We start from the raw sequence: 25,963 nt of genomic DNA on the forward strand, positions 1-25,963 counted from the left end.
TGGAATGCCTTTCAACGGTTTACGGTTAATCCCTGTGGGCCCTAGAGGTCTATTCCGTAAGCTTATACTATTAATGTTTCCTTTGTCACCTGGGCTCTTGGCAGAGGATTGAAGTGACGGATGATGGAGCATCATGAGGTTATGGCGGATGAAGGGAAGTTGAGATTGATTAATTCTTGGAATCGGTTGTTATGCAAAATACCCTAGCAGTTGTAAAGGAGAAGTTGCTTGTAATCGCTGGTAGATTGAGGCAGTCCTAGGTTGACTGAAAGATCTATGTTTCTGTAGATCTAGAAGAATAGACTTTTACAGAGAATGTATGTTTGACATTCCAGCGTGTTTCAGCTTTAGGCTATGGATCTAGTGATCAACGGCAATTCATTCCAGAATTATAGTTCAATATCTTAATTACCATATCTTTATCTGGGTTCATAATGTTTTCAGAAATATCATATCGCCACGTCCTTGCTAAAAAGGGGCTTTACATCATTCTCCGTTGTACATGGAAGTCAACTTGGGAATTGAGGAATACTGTGCAAAGTACTCCCCTTCTGCGGTTGCATCACTTACAGCACACGCTATGAAGATCCAAGGATAGAAGCAAGATTTGTGACGCTTTGGTTGATTTATTTGTTCCCGGGTACGTCAATCGTGCTTTAATACACAGGTTTCATAAACCGCATGCAGATTTATGACGTTATTGTGCATGGTGATGTGTGCTTAAACATCCCTGTCATTCTAGCAACAGGGACTCACTGACTCTCAGGTCAAAGTCAACACACCACCTGAAGGCACTTGGCTATTATCTACCTGAGATATACAAAAACTTCTCGCAACATAGGTCAAGATAGTTGTCTTTTCTAGATACTGTATCAAGGCGTAGGTGTTACCGAAGCACACTTCGCCATTGTGGCCCACCACTCAGTCGATAGTGTTGTCGCATATAGAGCAGGTTTTGTGTACTCCTACCCTGTAGCACTGCAACTTGACGTGATGTCTCTAAACTCGGATGCTTCTACACCTTTGTAACTTATACCTACCTCCGGCTCTATTCTCAAACCAAGCTGTTGACCCGATACGATTGGGGACAGATACACCGCTGCTGCAGGGAGCCAGAAGGCAAAGTGATTCTCATCGTGTTTGGATAATGCCACGGCTTGACGGTCGTAGAAATTACAGAACAAGTGAGAATGAGTGTAGGTTTATAATTCACCCACAAAACTCTACATGCCTTCTACGCCGGTGTAAATCCAACCTGTGTATTCCTTGGTGCATCCTTCGATAGAGAGATATCCATTCCTACCTCGGCCTCCGGATTCGCATTTCCCATCCAACGCGACACAGACGACAACCCTTTCATGACCTTCAGCGCCTGCCTCGACCCAGGCGGTGTATTGGTCCACGGTGTCGAGACATTTCTGGTCAACATAGATACAATATCGGTATCTTGGGAGAAGTTCCACTAATGGATCCTCTGCTCCAGTACCATCTCTTTCAACGGATCGTTCGGAAGCCTACTGAGAAAACGGATCGCGTATCTGCTCCTTCGACGCATTACTGAGAGTTTCGCAATCTTCATTGATAATCCATTCAAGGTGCGGCTCGAGGAGTGTCCAAGTTCCAAACGCTTGAGTGTATCCTCAACTGTTGCCTTGAAGAACTTGATGTAGCTCTCCCACCGAGTCTGAGATTCTTCTGTATAAACTGAGTGAAATATGACAACCCCCCAACGCTCGAACTCAGTTTCTTGCATGTCGCGAATAAGGGAAGAAAAGGGAGAAAACGGCTCGGTTGCCTTCAAGGGTTTATCGATTTGCGGGATGCTCTCAAGAGTTGGTGTCACTCCTTCAGGGAGATTAGGATACTGGCGATGATACTGGGAACTTTCCTGCGATAGTTGCGCATCCAAGGAGGTTGAGGGAGAGGACGCATAGTTGCTAACCAAGCAAGTTGTTGATCAGAGAAGTACTAAGGATGGGAATTATACTCTGTTACTGAGATGGGCAAGAGCCAGCTATACATGATCACCTCGAATTGTTTCGCGTCCTCACTAACACAGTTCTACAAATACCTGCGAGCTTATCATGACATGAATAAGAGTGTGGGTGATCTCAGCCCTATCATTTCCAACCTTGCATGCAACAAGAGTTAAGGAACTCTCTCATTGCCAGGTAGAACTTAAAAAAAGGAGGATACTATGCTGAACTTATTAAACTAAGACTACAAATAACAGGTCGTTCAAACCAGATATTACAAATCATGCACAGGTGGGTTAGCGAGTATAAACATTATGGAGTACATCGATTATCAATGATACATCGTATCTTCAAAGCAAAATGATATAAGATCGAGGGAAGATAACCTTCAGGCCAATGGTATCGGGGCATGTACCTACCACATGCCCAGTTTGCAGGAATTATTGGTAGAAAGTGATGATATTCCTGAGACTGTTACTTGAAGCCCTCTTTCTCTCGTATCATATCGCAGAAAATACAATAAGATATGCAAGGTACTGCTTAACAGTTTATCACTTATGTCTTTTGATTTCCACCTGACTGAGAGGAGGAAATGATAAAGCGTTTCCTTCCTCCTGGTATTATGAAGAACCTGTCAAGATCTTCTAAATTAATTACGATTATTGGGGAATTAGAAAGCACAACAGAAAACAGGTGCAGAAAACGATCCCTGATACCCATCATACTATGTAGTAATCTCAGTAACAATCATTCTTCGCCCCCAAGAATGCCCTTGTTCATATGTCTGATTCCATCAACAGCCACCAATTCTTTTTTTACTCATTCAAAATTCATCCAGGCTTACATCAACTCATGTCTATTAATAAATGACGCGATGTTAAAAAAAAAAAGATTGCACCGATTTTGACATATACTTCACGGATAGAGGTAGCCCCGGTTCTCGGCGGTCATCATCCGGGTCTCCGTCCTCCAACGGCTACAGTAAAATACTCGGAAACGCGAACATCCTTTAGATCCTTGACAAGATGCGTGTCAGTCAATGCCTCATCCTTCCGTACCTACACAGTGGAATGTTTCTGCTCTAGAGAGTATTGCTTCTGTGCCGAAATCGTGGGGTAAGAAAAGAAAATAATATGTGAGGGATGCTATCGACGTGGGGCCCGCCCCATGAAACGAAGTCAAGAATGCACGAGGCAAGGGTGAAACTATCCGAGAAACAGATATAGTCTATAGTGTGGGTGAACTTGAGACATGTTGCCGATAGACCGTAATAGTTGAGCCGTGGCAAGGGAGCGACAGAAACACTTGGTATTTCATTAGTGTTGCGGAGGGAGGAATTTATTTGGCACGTCCCGTTTCACAGGCATTCTCGCCTTCGGCCCGGGCAAGCTGGAACGTGGATGAAAGATGTTTCGATTGTTGATTGTAGATCACTCGCCTGTTGACACTGTTTGCCAGAACCGAGTACGTGGACTTTCAAGGGTGAAGCAACACGACAGCTCAGCCATCATGTTTAAGCTTTACATAGTAACGTGAGTTGGCTGGTTGCTTGTCAGCTCCTCAAGGGAGCGGAGACTATCATCATGAAATTCATAGTTGCATCCTTTTCGCGGCTGCGCCGACTTGTACTCACAGTACAGACTATTTTTGCACTCTAAATAGTTTACACCCAAAAGTCTCGACAGACACATAAAGTTCACGCTTCGGATCTAAAAAAGGACATGGCTGCTTATAGAGCAGACCCAAATTTAGACTCTGGACGGGTAGCTAGATGAGACTAACCTGATCCGACCTAGCCGGATCTCACATGGAAGTGGCTGGTGACTCTCCACTGTGACGTTACAGAAAGTAACTGTGGCTGCTGGTTTGTGGCGGACTTAGTTATGTGGACCTGGGGAAAGCTCTCTTCGCTTCTGCAAGTTCAAACCATGGCGTCATCCAGTCTGAGCCAATCCATGTTCATAACGGAAATCTTCAACAATGAAATAAGGGTTCACGGGTAGATCATTGTCAATAACAAAGACAATTATTATTATTATGAACGCTGGAGTTGATCACAGGCACAACCTCTCAATCGGTCTGGGTTTAGACTACTACTTCAACAAATACATTCCAACGAGCCGCCTCGACCGAGAATGGACGCTTTCAGTGACTACCTACCTGTTGTACACCCAACATCCATCGATAGCCAGCAAAGATAGTCGTCCTCTGTACTTTAGACAGTAAACTCGTAAAGCCGACCCTTGGCGACTGAGGACCGCGCTCATACAATGATATGAGGCTATCAAGAGCGGAGCAAATTGACCTCATCTCGGACGGAAATGTCATTGTTTTACATACACATCGCTTCCGGCCGTACCAGTACAATTTCGTCAATGTAGCTCAGAATATCTTTCACTGTGTTCATCCTCGCGGGCTAGAATGTCATTTAGCCTTATCAAATCGACATGGTCGAATGCTCAGGTGCAGAATTTGATACTGGAACAAGATTCTCCGTGTCCATCATCATCTAGCATCAGACCAACCTGCGACAGTGGTTCTAGCGTATCAGCGTTGAGTATTTGGACCCTTGGATCGGACCCTTGTTCTCTTGGCGCTTTGCCGACTAACCTGAGACTCAGATGTCAAGGGGTTCTCCGAATCGAGGGGTTCGAGACCTAACGGTTGAAAGCTACAAAGGGCGAAGCGCAAAGGGAATAGAATGACGGCTGTATCTTATAGATTCCCATGTCAAGGGATGGACAAGGGAGCTTTAAGGTTGATAGAGTGAATATCTTCTAATGAGGTCTCAACAAGATGAGCACATTTGTCGTGCGAGTTGAGACTTTACCCGGCAGGGACAAGTTTAATGGGAATACGTCCGAGAACAAGGTGACCACTAATTAATTAGATTGATTTTTGAGTCAAGACTTTTTCTTCTGCCGGAGAAAAAAAAAACGATAGTGGTTCATCGTATCTCGCTCTCGAACCCGACGCAAATGTCGGTCTGGCGATACAAAAAAGGCGATCAAAGTGGGTGTATGGAAGTATTCGGAACTGTATGATATGATTGGTCAGAATGCGTCCTCCTGGTACGATACCATGGCGGACCACCGATGTTAGCGGGACCAGTTGGAGCAAGAGACTCGTCGTGAGCTGGAGAATGGGCGCTTCATGAAGGAACAAGGTTGCCCAATCTTGATCGTGTGTTGTCAAGTTCCTGCATCACAACTAATGCGCGGCACGACAAACAGTGTGCCACTCAAGAAATACCTTTTGGTAGTCTATGCCTCAGATTCCTCAGTGCCTGCGTTAACACTGCACACTACACACTCCATTGTTGCATGTTGTTGCATCGTCTCCGCTTGGTGAGTTGGCAGAATAGGTACGGATACACTCAAAGACATGGCCTCGTCTTGGTATGCAGCATCATGTCTTCTAATGCAGTCTGATGGATACAGCCATGCCGTGAATGGGTTGAGGTCACACTAGACAATGCCTTGAGCAGGCTGGCGCGGTAGAGACCCATTCAGGCGTGATTACTCAAGATCGACCAGATCAAGACCAACATGTCAACTACACTGTCTGCTACTTTGTGTGAGTTGTAAGTGAGTTGTCTCGAGATGTATTCCTCTGTGGGTGTGGAGCTTTCGGATGTGGTTTGACGCCGAGCTGGTGATACGCGAAAACGAGGTCGCAGAGACAAGACCAGCTGAGCAACACCACGGATTTTTAAATCAGTTATCATCACCACCCACCGTTGTGGCCTGGCGACCTAAATGCAACCAGTCTCTAAAATACGGGCGGTAACAAATCTGATACAAAATATTCAAGGGCCCTGGACTGTCATCTCTTGATAGTCCAGGGCCTCTCTTTTCACCCGAGATTTCAGTCTCTTGTGGCAACGGGTTGCAGTCAGAGCCTCGACAGGGAATGCATTCAAGGTTTTTACCAGTGCAGATCATGAATGACTCTGACTCTGACTCTGTCCAAAGAAAGCGGTGTCGAGGATTTTTCGGGATTTTTTTTCGAATCAATCATTCTGTGCCTCGCCTACAGTAGCATCTGCAGCGACCAAAAGATACCCAATCATGCATTTGGGTGCAGATGCACGTTTGCAAGTCCGTCTTTAACTAGAACTGCAAGCCTTGCAGCAGGGATAAAAAGGGCATGAAATCAGAATGCTATGGCTCACTGTAGAAGCTCGACATACAGTGACTCGAGTTCAAGTTAGTCAGTATGATTTATGTGAGTGATTGACCCAAAATGACGAACTAGAAGAGGCTGGTCATTCATGTCCACGTTGTCTGGTGACGACGCCATACTGATAAACCAGTCAGAGGTAAAGACCACAAGTGAACCCACGAGGCTGGTGAAGATCGCATGCATAACACATCAACACAGTGACTGCATACTAGAAACATGAAATGTTTGTACTTGAACGCATTTACGTCAATCTTGAGATCTCTAACATTCGGAGTTTGTCATCCGGTAGATCACATCATACAGCAAACGCAAGAGACTTTAAACATGTTAATCGGGATCTGAAGCTGCCGATGTCTCTGATAACGATTCGCAGCGAACGAACAGGTCTACCAAAAGCCCTGGCGTTTAATGCCTCGATATCACAATCACTGTTCATCCTTTTTGGTGTAGCGTGGGGGATTTGAAACGGCTCGTGGACGGCACAAGACTCACTCAATACCAGACAGAGGTCAGTGCCAAGGCTCACTCAGGTGGCTCCAGACTCATCTCGAGACTCGTGGTGGAGGTTACAGTGGCTGTAGAGTCTCGTGGTCTTTAAAGGGGTTCAGTCTTACTGAATTAAAGACTATCGATGTTTTGTCAACTCTATAGCCAGGCTGGTGATGAGGTTGGCTACCTAACTCCTAAATTCTATCGCCTCTTTTTCAACGACTTTTCTGGGCGGACCTAATTCTGAGGAGGCCCCATAGAAAATAATCCATCCTTTGATGGAGACCCTGCCACATGCCCTGCCATGCTCTGCGCTCCAATGCCCCAGACCCCTGCCACCATAAGCGCCCCTGCCTCTCCCATGTATACAGTGTGACAAGATGGGCCTTTTCACACGGCTATTCTCGTACCAGAATGTGGCTCAAGTGGATCAGGAAGGGACCTGGGACCTTGGCTTGGGCTGAACCTTGTGCTGCTGCCCATTTGACCTGCAAGAGTCTCTCAGGGGCATGTCTTCATATTAATGGATGCTACTCCCCAACCTCATGGGACTATTCTCCCTCTGTAATATCCATTCAACTCAACTATCGATTTCCAAGGAACCCCTCCAATATACCAATACAAGACAAAGACATTCTTTCTGTTTTCGTCTCTTTTGTCTGGTTTTGTCTTGTTCTGTCTTGGATCCATTGTCTCACTTTCGCTACCGGCCACTCTCAAGACCGTCGTCGAACACCACCTGACTACGAAAGACCTGACGACATTGTTCACGACCTTGCTTCCGCTCCCTTTCCTCTGCACCCCGCCCTCTTTACAAAGGGCCTGTTAAGGGGAATTCAATAATTATAACCTATATCGACAATGTCTCTAGCAGTGACGCAACAACCGCAAAGGGAGCTTGATGCACCAAAACTTGATACTGCTCTCGCCCAGCGGGTACAAACACAGTCACAGCCCCGATCTCAAATACAGTCTTTATCCGTCGAGCCTCCTATTTATTCTCCTTCCGCCGATGCCGACTCGTCTCCCGAAAACACACCTACAACAATGATTCCTTCACAACGACAACTTTCTGCAGCTCCTGCGCTGCCAGCCAAGAGCTCACTCCGAGCTTCAAGATGCCTCGATGGCCTCTTGACACACAAGCTTACCCCCGAGGGCCAAGCTCCTTTCTCTACTCCCCATGATGTCTACCTCTCTTCAGAAGAAGATGCGTCTTCTTCCGCCGATGACTTTTCCGATTTCGAATTCGACTCTGGCAGCGATGAATCCCAGTCAACTCGAAGGGGAAGTCATGAGGACACTGCCAAGGTCGTCTCAGTTGTCTTCTCTGGAAAGCCTTCAGTGATTGATCTCCCTCGACGATCAGTCTCTCCCAGCATCATCAGTGAAGCTTCTTCCCGACCCTCATCAAGAATGTCAATTTCATCTCGACCCCCTAGCCGCCTCCGCAGAACCACCACTCTCCCAGTTACCCTTCCCGTTCTCGACCGACGAATGTCTTTCTGCACTACTTCTTCCGGATCAGCCATGCACCCACCCCGAACAAGCAGTATGGGAACTCGTCTCGAGAAGCAACGACCCGATTTTCTCAGCATTGACCCTTTCGCGAAAGTTGAGCCCGAGGTCAAGGAAGAGGCCACCGAGAGGCCCAAGACACCAAAGTCGCCCGGTGTTTTCAAGCGTACACTAAGCTTGGTCAAGAAGCGAAGTCGACCTTCGCTCAACACCCATTTCGCTAGTCAATCCAAGGATAACCTTTCACTTTTCACACCCACTTTCCCCATGGAGCAGGTTCGAGAAGAACCGGGCACAGACTCCGAGGAGAGGGCCCCCAAACCCATCCTTCAAAAGGCACCAACCTATCACGAGTTCGCCCAAAGGAGGATGTCCTCAGCACCAATGTCTCCCATGTCACCTATGTCTGAACCCGGGTCTCCAATGACACCTAATGGCACACGTAGCCGTTTAAGGCAAGGATTGGCAGCCGCCGCGAGAAGGCGAAGCGTCAAGGTTTGAAGACCTGACCTGTACTTTTACGAATTATGACTGGGCAAAACGGATATGGGTGCTAGACGCCTCTAATATTTCTCCTTTGTTACTATCTTCTGTATCGACCGAAAAAAGGTCCTAGGGCAAAGGAAACAGGCGTTCTATGGACATATTCTGCTGGACAAGAAAAACCGGCGTTGTATTGTATTAACTCACCACTCGAACTGAGAATGGCGTTTTGGGATATATCAAACATGCTTTGCAAGCATCACGACCTTGGACAGGTCTCTTGGATGGAATTTTGTCAGCTAAATTGTTAACGAAGCACCGCAAAAAGACGGTCAGGCATATCATGGATGGAGTTTTAGCTTTGTTCTGATGAATAACAATATCACGATTGCTGCTACACATTTTGACCCTCTGATGTCTTGTGATGTCTTGTGATATGTTCGTACTTTTGAGGCTGAGACTATTGATTGTAGTGAAGTGGCTTCCTTGGTTCGGCGCGGCCGCTACAAGTGCCTGAGTCTGGGGTTAAAGTCAACAGCCACCGACAGCATCGTCTTGTCGACAGACCGGGAATGGCTGGCTACTCTTGATAGGGCATTATAAGAATGATTCTAGAACTGTTTTGTCCGCCTTGGGAATTCAAAAGTGTTGTGCTGGTTGGTTGGTGCTGCCTCGCTCTGATACTGATTCCGGAAATGGAGTACGATATGCAATGCATCAATGACTCTATCGTCTATATCTCGTCACGAACTGTTGATCATGTCCCCTGTTACTTTTTGCTTCTGTTGTTGCGGTGATGAGGAACATCAGATCAAAGACAGGGTGTAAGTGAGAGATACTGTGGGGTACTTGAAGAATCGCCCACAAATGGCGGTGGGTGAAGTACATAGAAGTACTTTCCGCATTCGGTAGGTGGGAAATGAATCGACTCGGTGAGGCACGTCAAGGCAATTTAATATGCCGTAGCGTTATGATTTACTGTTAATCTCGGGATGTCACCAGAGATGAAATTAAATTCTAGAAGATGAAGAGAAGGCATGACTGATGATGTAGTTATCGTCCGTCTATCTCGAAATACTTCATGCCTTTCTCAGGATTGAACAGTGAATGTCTTGGTGAATGTAGTTAGGCAGAGTAGGTAGGTACCTGCAGATCTCCCCTGAGCGGTCAACCCCTGTTAGCTCATCCTCATCGCTGCAATCATCTTTGATTGAGATCTACCCCTTGAATCCAATCCCATCCCCAGCAGTAAAAAGTAAGAAGATGGCACGGGAGGATTGAACCATCGAGGTCACTCACACCCAAGCTTACTGTACTGTATGTACATGCGAATCTGCCCTGTCAATCCGACTAGTTCATCGCTAATTATATTTCACCGTTCTTGAGTCAAGGTCTAAGCTCGAGCACAGTCAGCAAATCCTTAGAGCTAGCTACTTAGCCAGTCAGGGGGAGCTCGAATTGCAGTGGGGATGGTGACTTTGAATTACTTGTGGGTATGGAAATGCGAGAATGTCTTTGCTCAATGGGGTTGACGTTGTATTTGCCCGTTTCTCATGCTACTCTATGATGTCTTTGCTTTCTTTTCATGAGACGTTGGCCCACGTGGGAAAAGCAATGAGGCGGGAGACATGCATGGGCGTGGTGTGATTCGTCTCGTATGTTTCTCCATGCCTTTTTGACTGTGTTTCATGAGCCAATTGAATTGCTCAATTGATCGTATTTTCAGGTGGGTTCTTCATGAATTCATCTCAATTCAAGAGCTTCAATTGTTAGTCGCCTCCACTTTGTCTCTCTCTTTGTCACTGTCTCTGTCTCTCTCACGACTCCAAGCTTCTTCCCTTCAACTCTGCGACAGTCACAGTTGTATCAAACAGCGTCAGTGTCTCAGACAAGACTTTCCTCAGCCGTCAAGCGATCGTAGCGGCTTCAACACGAAGAACCTCTTGCGTGCTCCGTGGGGGCCTCTAGCACTAAAAGAGGCGCTCGTTCATTTCCTTTTGATGCTTGGACCACTTGAAGGATGTTGCGCTGTGTCTTGCATGAGAACGCGGTGCTGCTTAGAATGTGGCTGGGTCACCATCAGGGGAAACCGTTACGGCGCTTGACTTTGTTCGAATTGTGGCTCCAGAAGCGCAAACAAACGCCAGAGAAGGGCGGTCAGAGTTGACGATGGAGCTTGGATTTGAACGATGTTACTGAGACTTTAAGAGAGTCGCACTCTGGAATAGAGATTGGCATGAGTGCTCGCAGATCTAGCGCTTTGGCGTCTCGAGTCACTTGACGTATCTGCACTCTAGAGGACCCTGAAACATGTGGTGGACGATCATGCACTACACTGCACTGTGAAATACTGGTGATCCTCGTCTGGGGGAGATTGGACCTTTGCTGAATAGCGATCGGCGATCAAAACTTCTCTGTAGACATCTAGTCTGTACTAAAACTTCGACGGACCGATCTGAGAGCTGGCATCTGCGGTGGCTTTCTGATGACAGTGTGGAGAAGCAGATACTCGAGTATATGAAGACCTACGACGAGTATACTGATGGGCACTAGGATCTGGGGTTCTTCAGCGTCTTATTTTGAGCACCTGTGTCTATCTGGAGATGCTCCACAACACCTGACTCAGTAGTGAAGCTATCTCGAGACCCCATCCTGGTACGTGCTCGAGTCCCAAGATGGTGGACAGCGACACAGTACAGATGAAGAATGAGTACGAGACCATTGTCACTACGATATCCCGACTTGAACGAGGTTTCATGATTCAGATCCGGGTGTAAGGTCTGAGCGGAGTTGGAAGTGAAACAGAAGCTTGGACAGATCGGTGTTGGGGTTTAAAAGCTTAGTGCTAGAAATAGCATTGACGATGCCGAATTGGTGGATTTGTCACTTTGAGTTGGGGTTTCAGGTGCGTTTACCTGATGGAAGCTCTGGCTTTTCTAGAAGAGGCAAGGAACACGAATCAACGGAGCTGAAGAATCTTCAGCGCATCGACAAGTGAAGATTGGACTGATAAGTGTCAACCGTTGACTGAGCCCCCATCGCTTCAGGTATGCCAACCAGCCAGCCAGTGCTAAGGCGCATTCGAGAATGAAACAGGCTGTTACACGTAATGGTCGTTTACTGTGTCTATAAGAAGGGCAGCCAACACATGCTTTAGGGCTTGGTCAAAGCGAGTGACTTCATCCTATGGATCTATGGAATAATAGTAATATACAGTCAACATTGAATTCAGCTACAGTTACTATCATTTTAAGCCACGTGCTTCTCATCAGATAAACATCATGACACCCCAACTACTAAGCACTCAAGGAACAGACCATGACTTCAACACACTCGTAGACACCAGAGCTCAGTACTATCACAATCTGCTTTGCATCTTAGAACGCTATGTGTCTGTGTCACTGCGATACCTGGCCGTCTCTTGCGGCGAGGCTCTTCTTTTTAGTAATAATCTGATGATGGTAAAGGTATCTGGACCAAGTACAGCAGACCGTGATGAAGTCTTCCTTAATGATACTGGAAGTGCATAACTCGATAATCTCACGATACTTTCTTTCTCCAAGTTGGAAGTCTAAAGGAACACTATTCCTATCAAGTTGCAAACAGCACCTGGATTATGTTCTACCGCAACTGAGCTAACAAAGTTTATGCCCTTTACTCGTAAAGGCATGAAATAATAGTGAACTGTGGCTGAAACCAACGTTGAATACGTGTTATGCTATCACCATCTGTAAATGAAGTCGCTCGCTTTGACTAAGCCTCAAAAGCATATCGCGGCTCTGTATTCACCCCAAGATTATTCGTGGCCAGTACCGACTCCCTCTTCGACCTGTACTGAAATTTACGACAGCCACGTTTCAACCAAAACGATCAGCAACCATGCCTTCCAGAACCTCCTATATTGTGCAGTCAATCAAACCAGGTCAACACGTATTGAACCTAAACTTGAGGCAGGTACTGTAGGTATCCTCTTCTTTGCGTAATCAATTTCTCATGATATATAACTCCCAATCACGTATCAAAGCACGGCTTGCTTGTACCCAATAATTATGCTATGCTAGCCTCCGAAAACTTCATCTAAATGGTTTTATATACCGCCAATCTGTCAGATTGCTGGGAAAGTCTCAGCCAGCAATGCAACCATTTCGTATTGATGGGCTGAGGGCATAACTTGAAAAAAGAATTTATTCGTATTGCTTTCTTCAACGCTTAGAAAAAAAATCTCCCATGAAAAGCGAGCCAAATAAGTAGGGCTACCATTGTAATTTTACCAGCCAAGGAGCCAGGGCACCGGTGAGCTGAGACATAAATAAAAGACCACCAAAAATGCCGCCAAGTTAAGCGAGGTATTTAATCCCCATCTAACGCGGATTATTAAACCATCGAGTAAAGTAGGGTTGGTGTTTTTGTATACAGTTAGCTATTATCATTAACTTCTTAATATATTAAGTATACTTACCCCTCCTCGCTTATTGGCAGAGCCCATGGGTCTGCCGTGTATAATGAAGTGAGGATACAATATGAAAGAAATGGCGGGGAAAGCCAGCAGAGCAGAGATAGAAGAGTTGAGAATACTGATCAGAACGGGATTGGAGTCGTTTACTTCGTGATCATTTGCGAAACTGAGATGCTGATGTGCACAGCGGTCTACAGGCCTTCTGCTTCAGCATGTGATTTTGCCATTATCACTGATTGCTGCGTGTGATCTGGTATGTCGAGACTAGGATGAATTCAACATAGTTAAACTTGTTATCTATGAGCTTTTCTGTTCCATGTTAACCTTTGTGATCATCCTGGACAAGCGATACATACCTCATAGAGTATTTTACGAGTAAGATGGGAGCTCCAACATCACTGATGCATGACATATTGGCAATGCGAAGGCTGGCCAGCCAGAGCAGCTCAGAAACATCTCGTTTGCAGCCACGGTGGCTGTGAAGTCCTGCAGGCCCGGACGCGAGGAACAATGGTCTGAAATAGAAATATGACACCTTTGAGAAATGAAGCGATTGGCAATGTGAGCGAGAGCGGTCGTGATCATCTTATGGTCGCGGCGGAGAACAACGAGTGAGGAAGATGAGGTGGGAGAAGGTGAGGGTGTGTGAAAAATAGCACAACCAGCATGACAAGGGAAATGCCCATGCAGAACTCAAGTCTTCGGAGGCGCGGAAATGGTTGACACAGGGCAGCTTGAAGTCTTTGATCCGATCAAGAAGATCACGAGGAGATACATTTGTAGATTTGTGTGTATAGACGCGATGTTGGGGTCTAATAAGCAATCATTTGATGAGAAGTTGAGGGAGGTTCTCGAGAGGGGTGGGAGTAACGAGAAAGCTGAAGCTATGTTGCGCACGGATCAGATCCGCAATTCAGCTGCCACTTCAGGGTCCAAGTGCCCGCTACCTTAACTTCAAGAGAGGCCGGTGGATATATCTTCCGAGCATCAACTTGGACGTCGTCCAACTTCATATCACTAATCAAGTGCGCACAGGGAGCCATGACAAGAATCTTGCCCACCATGTTTGCATTGCATATTTCTTCAAGTTACAATGCGCGGACTGGCAGCAATATGGCAGAGACTTTGTTCTTCCTAGCTTGCCTCATTCAACCTGCTCCTCCAGTGCCCTCCAGATCCGAATATTGAGCAATCCTACAAGTGCTGAAATACGGGGCTATTGTATTCGAATACTGATGATCATATTAGCATTCATGATCTTCCGAGAGGCTCTGCCAATATGGATCTTGTCAACAATGACTGTCTCGAGCCATGGAACATTACCATCATGCCTTGCCCTTGGGGTAGTTTCACGAAATTCCTGAAGGGAAACACAGTCTCTATTGTCACTCTATTGATTAGTACATATGCGAAAGAAAGTCAATTTGAGGGCAGCTATATTGGATCGTGTTTATAGCTTGAACCCCTGGCAATGAATGGGCTGCAGTGGGGGGTAGTTAAGTCAAGCTATTGTCCGTTGTACTGGATATTTAGAAGTCATTGTTGCTATCCATTTGCAAAATTCCACCCTCAGCCGTTTCCGCTTCTTTTCCGAACCACTTTCGCATCCTCCCCTTTACCACAAAACACCACATTACGACCTGCCACTCTCTGAAGCACATGCAGCTATCCCGGCTTCTTTCTTCCCCGAGAAGATACTTTGCGGCATCCTATCACGCTGTCGTTGAGTCGAGTAGATAGCTTTACAGTGATCCAGCATGGCTGCTGAACAAGCGAGCCCAGTTTTGGTGCTGGGCATCGATTTTGGCACCACGTAAGTAACCATCCCTTCCTGATCTACACTCTCTAACGTCTTCCATAAAGATACTCAGGCATCGCGTGGTGTCGAGTCGGCGAAAACAACGAAATCAAGTTCACCACAAACTGGAAAAAGCGAAGGTTCGCCCAGGGAGACAAGCAGAAGGTCCCCTCGGCGATTTTCTATCATCACCTGAATGATGAAGACCCCGAATGGGGCGCGACAACTCCACAGGATGACACTGTCCTTCGCTGGTTCAAGCTCCTTCTCGTCGATGAGAAAGATCTCCCAGATCATATCCGACACTCTGTTCAGCTGAAGACAGCTCGGGCTCTGATGTTGAAGGCTAACAAGACTCCAGTCCAGATCTTGGGCGACTACCTGCGACAGCTTTGGCGTCATTGTCGTGAGAACATTATCAGGGCTGAGGGTCGCCGAATGATGAGGGTCTCGACAGTTCACCTTGTTGTCACTCTCCCGGCTATATGGCCATACTACGTTCGTTCCAGAATGACCGAGGCTCTGGGACACGCCGGTCTTCTTAACATCACCAAAGCTGGACATACAACTTTGGACTTTATCTCTGAGCCCGAGGCGGCTGCTTTGACTTGTCTCAAGGAGAACGCCGATCGCTTCAATGTCAGAGTGAGTTGAAAATGCCCTTTTATCACTGGTCTGTAGTTAACCATGTTTAGGTCGGTGACCATTTCGTCATCTGTGATGCAGGAGGAGGGACTGTTGTAAGTTTCAGCTTTTCTCTCCTTGCGAAACGTTTCTTACAAAATAGGACCTCATCACCTACAAAATCGAGAAGCTTGATCCTCTCATTATTAGTGAGAGCGTCAAAGGCGATGGTAAGTCATCTGGGCCGCTGTGCGATGCACGTTTGACTGACCTCAACCAAGGTGGCTTATGTGGTGCCATGTTCCTCGACGAGAGGTTTCTAAAGCTACTAAAGAAAATGATCCCTCTTGAGGCTCAGAGTAGGCTTGATAAACAGACCTTCCCCAAGATCATAGAGTCTGATTGGGAGAGCGGCTTGAAGTCTTCATTCTGCAAGTCCAGCGGAGACTTGCCCCTACAACTCTCGTACGACAACCCCATGGACACCGACTTCTTCCCCTCCAAGTTCAACATCGATGTGTAAGTGCCTCAAAATGACCCCATATTGTTACCCTGGGAATGTTCGCAAATTTCCAACAATACCTTCACGGACGTCTTCATTATATCTACCTCGTCCTAGCTAACTGATTGCTAGTTCCGAAATCCGCGAGAAAGTGTTTGACCCCGTGGTCGAACAGGTTAAACAGCTCGTTCAGAAGCAGGTTGACGCAGTCAAGCAAAAGTACAAGAAGAAGCCAAAGGCAAGTCTGTTCGTCATCTCATTCAATGACAAACTGCCTAACATTTTGTAGTTCGTCATCCTAGTTGGTGGCTTTGGAAGGTCTCTTTATTTGCATCAACGCCTTCAGGATGCCGTCGGCCACAGAATAGACGTTCTTCAACAGGACGGTGAAAAGCCGTAGGTCTCCTTGGCGCTTCTTGAAATTCCGTTGATTGACAATTATGTGTAGCTGGACTGCTGTGCTTCGAGGAGCTGTCCTACATGGACTGGCGAGAACCAACCATACCAGTTCAATCAAAGTTACCGTTGCCTCACGTGTGTCTCGTCACAGTTACGGGACCCTCGTGAACATCTTGCCCTTTGACGCCAAAGAGCATGACACCAAGGACCGGGTTTGGGATGAAGGCCAGCGGGAGTTCCTTGCTGTCGAACAGACACGGTGGTTTGTTGAGATCGTAAGTCAAATGAACCCGTTTATGTTAGCCTCTAACTTCTCTAGGGCTCCTCTGTATCTACATATGACCCCGTTTGTGCATCCTTCTGGCAGGACCTTACGAGCCCCGACGATGATCTCCAAATCGACATCGTTACCTCAGACGCTTCTACTCCCCCGACCCGCAAGGACGATTCAGTCAAACCCATGTGTATCATCAAGGCGTCCGAACTTCCCAGATGGGATACCATACCAGTGTGGACCAACGAAGCCGGCCAGGTGTTCCACCGAATCACTTACGAACTGCGCATGATCAGCGATGGGTCCTCCTTGGACTTTCAGGTCTTCTACAAGAACAAGAGCATTGCTTCTGGAAGTGTCGCTTTCGACTCTGCCAGTCAGAACGATACTGATGACGAGGACGACGTACATATGGGCTCTCCTCAACCATTGAACAACAATAACAACAACAACCATGGAAACAACATCATTGATATGACCGACACCGATAGCGACAGCGACTACGTTGAGGCCGAGGAATGAATAGGGGATGGGGTCATGTTTGCTGTGTGGATGCGACCCAAAGAGCTCAAGGTGGCTCTAGGCGAATCTCTTTGCAGAGTGAAATTCTTGGTTGGGGGCATTACAAAAGCTCAATGACATTGCTAAGGGATCAAGCGTATAGTTGCTTTGTATCATATTGGGGCATATATGTCTAGTACATGCCGGTGCTGCATCGGTAAGACGGCATGCTAGTTACGTCTTTATTCAATTGAAGTGGCTCTTTTATCACATTGCGTGCGTTACTAGCTAGATAATACAACTCGAATTCTAATGGCTGAGGTCGCTATTCGCGTCGCCAGTGACACGAGTCCTTCAGGATATCTGACTGAGCTCGTGAGTCTGCGTACTGTCATTGTTCAGTGCGAGTTTTTTTTTTAAAAAGGGCTCAACAACTTTGGGAACGTTTCTGGCTCTGGGAAAAGACTGGTTCACATGTGTAGACCTGAGGTTTGACGGTTGTGTTGAGGACTCCTTGTTCAGGAGCAGAGCTGCACCTGAGAACATTCTATACTTGTGGTACAGCATCCTAAAGCTCTCGTTCTGGTAACTCGCATTTTGGGTTGCGAATGTTTCGATAGCAATATTGCATGATGCGATCCGAATTTTATGAGATGAAAAATATCCTGATGTCGGCCGAGGCTCATTGTGGGAGGCTGAGGAGAACGTTGGATATATGTTCCAGGCGAAACTAGCATCCAACCAACTCTGCGCAATGGGGATTAGTATTCCATACTATGGCATTTTAATGAGATTCGAATAGGCTCTTTGACTTTCGCTTCAGCTCTTTAGCAACTCTACATATGTTCTCGATCGTCCAACACTGTGTTCTCACTGGTGACTCTGAGAGCAGTGGGGGTGTCAGTAAGTTACACTAGGGTGGAGGTATATGTTCAAATAAGCCCACAGTCTTTCACCAAGAAAGCAATTTGGCGCAGTGGAAGCGCGGTATGTCTATCTCACAATCTGCATCACACAACTTGTACTAACAGACCCAGCCGGGCTCATAACCCGGAGGTCGCACGATCGAAACGTGCAATTGCTAGGTTTCTATTTTTTTGGTGATTTTTCTCATTTTGGTTTTGGTATTTTGAGTTGTTCTCGCTTCATGGTTTCTTTTTGGTGGTGGTTTTACACTAGTTTCTGGTGGGCGGGCTGTTTTAGCACGTGACTGGCAACTTACATGCAATCTCTGGTTATTCATTACTGCAACACATGGAAAGCCTCTTTCTTTATGTATAATTGACAATAGATAGAAGGAGTAGATAATTCGAAAATGACTTCTGGTTTAAGTTCAGTCATATGTACGTGCTTGATAAGGTATAAATAAGTCTGTTGATTATATCCATTAGCTCACCAACTTGTACTGACTTAGTAACAAGGAGAAGACAGTATTGACCAGGCGTTACTGCATACGAGTACGGATTCTCTTAAATCTTGATGTCCTATCTTAAGGAGGCCCAAGATTAGAGTCGTCCTAAAATTAGTAAATGTATAGAATTCCGCTCATGACCGCGTGACACCCAATAGGACTACCCGCAGACGCATGCATGCCTCAGCTAAAAGATGACCATGACCATGTCTAGGCAACAGCATCTCATGCTTGCTCCTCTTGAACCTCACGTTCATCTTTATTCTTTAGCTGTATCAATCAAGTCATGGAGCAACTAGCACAGCAATGCATCGACTCGACGAACGTGACGCCTCGCTGGTTACCAGGCGGCGACGCATTTTGGTATAAGCAGAATATCTCACCAAACAAATACCAGTTTCTCTTTGTTGATGTCCGTGGAAAGAGTCGCGAGTTAGCGTTTGACCATAAGCAACTCGCTGAGGCTCTGCGCGAGAAGACAAGCGAAGAAGTTGACCAATTTTCTCTTTCTTTCAACTGGTTTGAACCGGCCCCAGACGAGTCGTGTGTTCGGTTTCGCTTTGGCAATCGAAAGTGGCAGTTTGGGCCAAATAACCTGCTTCAAGAATGGGAGGGACAATTCACCACTGAACCAGATCATCTGCTCCAAAAAGAAGTGATTTCTGCACACAGTGGCACTCAAGTCACTGTCGACTTTGTGAATCGCACAGGCAAAACCCTCAGGGTGTGTTGGATAGATTGGAAAGCAAAAGCTGTTCCGTATATGTCGATCAAGAACGGCGAAACCAAACGACAGATTACATACGTGGGCCATGTTTGGCGACTGGTCGATGTGTCGAACGAAAAATACAGGGCAGTCTATTCAGCACCTGACGAGGGGAATCATGTCGCTGTCATCGAGCATCTCAGCGACTCTATCCCTGAGGCATCCCCGCCCAGCGACGATGAAGATTCTGAAACTGATGAAGAACCAACGGAACCCGAAAACGGACCATGTCTCTACATCAAAGAGTTCAATGTATGGTTCAAAAGCGAGAACGATGAAGCCTTTCAGCTATCTGAGAATGGAAACGAAAAGAGTCCATACGACAAAAGACACTTGTACATATCGCCAGACAAGCAGCATGCAGTCGCATGGCAGTACACCCCCGGGCAAGACCACAAGATCAATCTGGTGGAATCATCTCCAGAAGACCAGATTGAGCCAAAACTTCACACAAAGTCATACCGCAAGCCCGGCGACCGTGTTAGGATCGACAGACCTCGGCTCTTTGACCTCAAGAGTCACAGCGAAGTTGCGACTGATGATTCGCTGTTCAAGAATCCCTACCAAGTAAGCAATCTGGAATGGAACCGTAATAATCAGGAATATCTCTTTTATATCAACGAGCGTGGACATCAACATACCAGAGTCGTTGGTATCAAAGTTGACGGAAGTGTCAGGGCGCTCATAGAAGAGGAGAGCCACACGTTTGTAGACTATACGAAGTCGTACTTCAAGCTCCTTAGAGATTCTGACGAACTCATCTGGGCTAGTGAGCGTGACGGATATAATCATCTGTATCTGATCGACCTCGTCACTGGCTCGGTCAAGAACCAGATCACAAAGGGGTCATGGATGGTCAACTTTGTAGAGTTTGTGGACAAGGAGCGTCGTCGAATTTGGGTGCGAGGCTATGGACTCAAAGACGGTGAGGACCCCTATCATGCACATCTAGCAAGCGTCAATTTCGATGGATCAGATTTCAAGATCCTCACAGATGGAGATGGAACTCACTCTTGGTCTTTCTCTCCAGACAAGCGTTACTTGATAGACACTTGGTCAAGGCTTGACTGTCCACCTACAACGGTCCTCCGTGACAGCGAGTCTGGGCAAGAGATAATGACACTTGAGAAGGTTGAGTCGAAAGAGCTGGAAGATAAGGGATGGTCTTCTCCCGAGAGGTTCGCTTCCCCTGGCCGGGATGGCAAGACACTTATATACGGAATCATCATTCGGCCCGTGGACTTTGACAGCACCAAGAAATATCCCGTGTTTGATGAGATCTATGCGGGGCCTCATAACTTTCGGGTCCCCAAAGCATTTTCAACTCTCTCGGATCGACGGCGATGGGCAGATGAAGGGTACATCGTCGTGATAATTGACGGAATGGGCACAAACTGGCGCAACAAAGGCTTTCATGATGTCTGCTATAAGAATATTGATGATTCAGGACTTCCAGACCATATCGCTTGGTTGAAAGCTGCGGCATCTTCACGGCCATGGATGGACCTCTCTCGAGTGGGAATCATGGGCGTTTCAGCAGGAGGACAGAACGCTGTAGCAGGGATGCTTCATCACAGTGATTTCTTCAAGGCCGGCATCGCAGATTCAGGCTGTCATGATAACCGCATGGATAAGCTGTGGTGGAACGAGCTGTGGATGGGATACCCAGTTGATGAGGCGTATGGGAAGGCGTCTAACATAACTCACGCGAAGAAACTCAAGGGGCCCTTGATGCTGATTGTTGGAGATTTGGACGATAATGTCGATCCATCTTCAACGTTTCAGATGGCAAATGCCTTGAACAAGGCGGGCAAGAATTATGAGTTTCTATTTATTCCTGGTGGTGGACATGGCTGTGGAGGAGGGAAGTATGGTCTTGCTCGTCAAAGGGACTTCTTCAAGCGTCATTTGCAGCAAGAGTCCGAGTATCGAGTCGACATGTATGACACCGGCAGTTGATATTATGGCTTTGAATAGGGATCAATAATTGAAAAAGGCCCATTGTATGTATCCGAAGGGGTAGACATGCTTGAACCCTTGTTATACAACCCCAAATAGTGCAACATAAAGGGTCTTGTTGCCTCCAAAAAGCTACAAACAATCGTTACAGCAACAATTGATTTATTTGCAATATGCTATCACAGCCCGTCTAATCACCTGTGTTTGGCCAAACTCCTCAATTGAGGCGCTTTCCTTTGCGTTTGTATTGGGTGAGTTTGGCCAGTGCAGTCAGTATAGGACAGCTGGCCTTCTGCAATAGGTTCCCCCCCTCCACTAAAAAAAAGTATTGTACCTAGAGGTAGGTAGGGATGAAGATCTAAGCTACGCTCTAGCCCAGGAACCGTTACAGCCCCCTGCCCTCTCTCATTTCATCTCTTCCTCTCTGTCTTCTTTTTTTCCTTTTCCCTTTTGCTGTACCGCTTCTTCATCTCTTCTTCATCGCATCGACGGTTGAAGATGAAGATCTCGTACTTGTCTGTTGGGCTTCTCGCCCTCTTCAGCCCCTTGGCAGCCGCCTGGAGCAAAGAAGGTATGTTTTACTCTGGACTACCCTCTGGTTCATGTCTTAACTAATTCCCATCCTCCCAGATCGCGAAATCTTTCGCATTCGAGATGAGATCTCAAAGTATGAGACCGATCCTGCTGCCAACTTCTACGACATCCTCGGCGTCCCTCCCTCTGCCTCGCTCGATGATATTACCAAGGCCTATCGCAAGCAGACCCGAAATCTGCACCCGGACAAGGTCAGACAGGGAATGCGATCCAAGGCTGCAAAGGACAAGAAGGCTGGCGCAAAGACTAAGCCTCCTACCAATGCTGAGATCAAGGCTGCTGTGAAGAAGGCCGGCGAGGCTCAGGCTCGTCTCTCCCTCATCGCCAACATCCTCCGTGGCCCCGAGCGCGACCGATACGACCATTTCCTCTCCAATGGCTTCCCTCTCTGGAAGGGCACCGATTACTACTACAACCGATACCGCCCCGGCCTGGGCACGGTTATCGTTGGCCTTTTCCTCGTTGTAGGTGGTGGTTTTCACTACCTCACTCTGTACATGAGCTGGAAGCGACAGAAGGAGTTTGTCGAGCGCTACATCAAGTTCGCCCGTGACACCGCTTGGGGTGGTGGTCTTAACATCCCTGGCGTCGACGCAGCTCCGGCTCCAGCCCCTGCTGCATCTCCCGCGCCCGCTAGCGACGAGGAAGAGGCTCCCCCTCTGCCCCAGAACCGACGAGAGCGCCGTATGCAGGAGAAGGCGGCCAAGCGCGATGGGGCTCGTCCTGCTAAGAAGACGCGCCGTGCTGCTCAGGCTTCCTCTGGAACTGCTACTCCTACCCCTGCTGCTGGACCTACTGGTGCTCGTAAGCGAGTTGTTGCTGAGAATGGCAAGATCCTTGTTGTTGACTCCCTTGGTGATGTTTACCTCGAGGGAGAGGATGAGGAGGGCGAGGTCCACGAGTTCCTCCTTGATGTAAGTTATCACAGTCTCATCGAAATGACTAAACTAACATGTGACAGCCCAACGAGCTTGCCAAGCCCACCATCAAGGACACCGCAGTCTTCCGCGCTCCCATCTTCCTGTTCAACATCACTGCTGGTCGCTTCCTTTCCAAGAAGCCCACCGGCCTCGAGATCGAGATCCCCGCTGAGGATGAGGACTCTGATGTTCCCCAGCCCACCCCCAGCACCGACTCTGCCGGCGAGGACTTTGAGCTTCTTGACAAGAGCACTGATTCCCTCACCAAGGCCAAGGCATCTGGCGCTTCGCAGGGCAAGGCTAACAAGCGCAAGGGAAAGAAGAGGTAAACTTTGGGAATGCTTTCTAACAAAAGTTGGCTGGGGCTTGGAGTGGATGGAGTTGGTGTGAAACGGGGAGGATGTATTTTGTCAAAAGGACGATTAAATCTTAAAATGCTTGCCATGTTATAGTAGATGCCATTCATGAAAAGGACTAGATTTGGGATATGCCTTGTGTAAAGACTCTTTGCTTTGGGCCTTCATGTGCCGACTATCAGTGATATTTGGGATGAGAGCGAAGACGGTTCGTAGACAAGCCTCGTATATAACAATACCAATTCCAGCTCTAGTTTGCTTGGCCTTTGGCATTATAGCTGTACTTTAGCCTTTACAACGACCCCAGACTTCTGATGACCTAGCCATAATCCATCACAATGGCTTATATATGGGTACTTTCATTCTTTGGCTTCCAAAGTCTATGATGATAAGACCCTTCGTAACGATTCATCTGAGCTTAATTAAATTTGAGCTACAGTCTTCAATGGCTGCATACGGAACCCGAACTGTATTACACGTCTAGGGTTGCAATAAAGCTGCTGACACTCTTAGAGGCGGATATTACGGACATTTATATCCGGTCAACCTCTCCAAGCAGCATAACATTAGTTGACCCCCATTTCCATGGGCAAAAGGAGGAAAAGAAGCAGAATGTCGTAACCCCCCGTCCGTTGTCTTGCGTGCTTTCTGATTAGATAGCTAGCCAACTCCGTGCTTGCGATTCCGCAACTCCATTGGGGATATGTAGTTAGACAATAATCCACTTTGACGACTATTGATCATGCTAAATTTTTGCCATTGTTGATCATCTCTTATATAACTCCCACAAAGAGACGCCTTTTTCGGGTTTCTTAGCATGTTGACTATTTGTTGATCACCGTTTGTTTCTGTTTAACTCTCATCAACGTGTCTGTTGAGCAACGATGACGTCCTCGAATCAACCTGAGAGACCAAATGTCTCTGGTGATAGCATCACGGAAACATTTCCGAGTCAAGATTCAGCCGAGGACACCAAGGTTCGCAATTCAATCGAGTCAACTGAAGTAACGGGCTCCAGCAACGTCGTGTTGCAGTCTTCAAAGTATGAAACGAGTTTACTTCGTAGGATATTGACACCAAAGAATTGTCGATGGAACGATGAGTCGCCACCAGCTTTGTCTATGAGGCACTGCTGTCTCTACGCCTTGGCAAGTAAATCACCTCAACTATTGAAGCTCATGCTAGCTAACAGAAATAGGCATCAGGTATCACAGTTGCAAACTTATACTACAACCAGCCAATTCTCAACAAGATAGCCGCCACTTTCAATGTCTCATACGAAGAATCATCCCAGGTTGCAACGCTGTTGCAGTCGGGCTACGCAGCTGGTCTCATTTTTGTTCTACCACTCGGGGATATTCTCGAAAGACGCCCGTTCATCATCGCCCTTGTTCTGGCCACTGCAACAATGGTAAGCTCTGTGCAACATGTTGCTATATTCAGCAGCTGACATCATATAGTGGATAGGACTCTGTGTGACAAATGACTTTACCGTCTTCCGTGCCTTATCTTTTGTATGCGGTGCCACCACAGTGACACCACAGCTGATGGTTCCCCTAGTGGGAGACTTTGCGCCAGCGCATCGAAAGGCATCTCTCCTCGCTATTGTCACATCAGGACTTATGCTGGGTCTGTTGATGGCGAGGTTGCTCTCCGGAGTGGTAGCGAATTTCACAAGTTGGCGCAACATTTACTGGCTGGCCTGCGGTCTGCAGTACCTCATGGGGGTTGTGCTCTTCTGCTTCATGCCTGACTATCCATCTACCAATCCGGATGGGCTGAACTATCTCTATGCTCTCTGGTCTATTCCTCGTATGATGGTCACTGAACCTGTTCTGATACAGGCTTGTCTCATTGCCTTTTCGCTGTCAGCTGTGTTCACGTCGTTCTGGACAACACTGACGTTTCTACTCGCTTCTCCGCCCTACGATTATACATCCCTACAGATTGGTCTCTTTTCTCTGACTGCGCTTGCGACTATCTTGTCGATCCCCTTGATTGGGAGGTTGATTGATCGTTACATACCTCTACTCCCCACGATAGGCGGCCAGATCCTGGCGTTGACTGGAGCTATCGTCGGAACTTTCACTGGAAACTTTACCGTTGCCGGCCTTGTGATTCAGGCTATCGGTATCGATGTGGGTATGCAGACAGCAGCAGTGTCTAACCGTGCAGCCATCTTCAGCATCAATCCCAAGGCGCGTAATAGAGTTAACACGGCTTACATGGCCCTGGTGTTTGCTGGACAATTGACTGGCACGGCAGTGGGAAACAGACTATATGCGAGTGGAGGCTGGAGGAGAAGCGGCGGATGCAGCAGTAAGTCAACTCGGCGGTCTCTTCTGTCGCAAGCAAATTGCTAATGTGATCATCAACAGTTGCATTCGTTGGGTTGTCCATCTTGATTGCGGTCGCGAGAGGACCCAGGGAAAAGGGATGGATCGGCTGGACAGGAGGTTGGCATCCTCGACGAGAGAAGCCCGTGATAACACAAACACAAACAGAAGATGAAGAACAAGGTGAAGAGCAGAATAGGAAGGAGGAAAAGTAAAGTAAAGTAAACAGTATAATTACGGTTTAAAATAGAGATGTTTGTTCTACAGGTAGACGGACAACGGGCCGACAGTTCCACTAGTCACCGCCGCAATATCCCGTCAATCACTTGGGATCAGCCTCAAAATGCAACATCGCCAAGAGACGATAGGCATAGTTATGAACCTTGACAGGGGATTGCCTTGTCAGTTCAGTTTGG

At 47.2% G+C, this 25,963-nt stretch overlaps 5 protein-coding genes across 5 annotated transcripts; all 5 read left to right on the forward strand.

The window, feature by feature from the left end:
• Positions 1–7,511: 7,511 nt before the first annotated feature.
• FMAN_04148 (uncharacterized protein) lies at positions 7,512–8,669 on the forward strand (the record flags this gene model as incomplete). Its single annotated transcript, XM_041829174.1, has 1 exon — positions 7,512–8,669. One exon carries the CDS (start codon positions 7,512–7,514, stop codon positions 8,667–8,669), a length of 1,158 nt encoding a protein of 385 aa, XP_041679964.1.
• Positions 8,670–14,864: 6,195 nt separating this feature from the next.
• FMAN_04147 (uncharacterized protein) lies at positions 14,865–17,226 on the forward strand (the record flags this gene model as incomplete). Its single annotated transcript, XM_041829177.1, has 9 exons — positions 14,865–14,920; positions 14,971–15,550; positions 15,601–15,645; positions 15,693–15,759; positions 15,811–16,048; positions 16,164–16,269; positions 16,321–16,427; positions 16,480–16,705; positions 16,750–17,226. 9 exons carry the CDS (start codon positions 14,865–14,867, stop codon positions 17,224–17,226), a joined length of 1,902 nt encoding a protein of 633 aa, XP_041679965.1.
• Positions 17,227–18,902: 1,676 nt separating this feature from the next.
• Positions 18,903–21,341, forward strand: FMAN_04146 (uncharacterized protein; the record flags this gene model as incomplete). The annotated part of the gene is made up of 1 exon (XM_041829178.1): positions 18,903–21,341. The coding sequence occupies one exon, from the start codon at positions 18,903–18,905 to the stop codon at positions 21,339–21,341; it is 2,439 nt and encodes an 812-aa protein (XP_041679966.1).
• Positions 21,342–21,839: 498 nt separating this feature from the next.
• On the forward strand, positions 21,840–23,184 carry FMAN_04145 (uncharacterized protein; the record flags this gene model as incomplete). Its single annotated transcript, XM_041829179.1, has 3 exons — positions 21,840–21,912; positions 21,972–22,849; positions 22,897–23,184. The coding sequence occupies 3 exons, from the start codon at positions 21,840–21,842 to the stop codon at positions 23,182–23,184; spliced, it is 1,239 nt and encodes a 412-aa protein (XP_041679967.1).
• A 911-nt stretch (positions 23,185–24,095) lies between these two features.
• Positions 24,096–25,762, forward strand: FMAN_04144 (uncharacterized protein; the record flags this gene model as incomplete). Its single annotated transcript, XM_041829180.1, has 4 exons — positions 24,096–24,363; positions 24,410–24,622; positions 24,679–25,530; positions 25,590–25,762. The coding sequence occupies 4 exons, from the start codon at positions 24,096–24,098 to the stop codon at positions 25,760–25,762; spliced, it is 1,506 nt and encodes a 501-aa protein (XP_041679968.1).
• Positions 25,763–25,963: the final 201 nt, after the last annotated feature.

This window comes from Fusarium mangiferae, assembly GCF_900044065.1.
Source record: "Fusarium mangiferae strain MRC7560 genome assembly, contig: FMAN_scaffold003, whole genome shotgun sequence".
NCBI classification, from domain to species: Eukaryota; Fungi; Ascomycota; class Sordariomycetes; order Hypocreales; family Nectriaceae; genus Fusarium; species Fusarium mangiferae.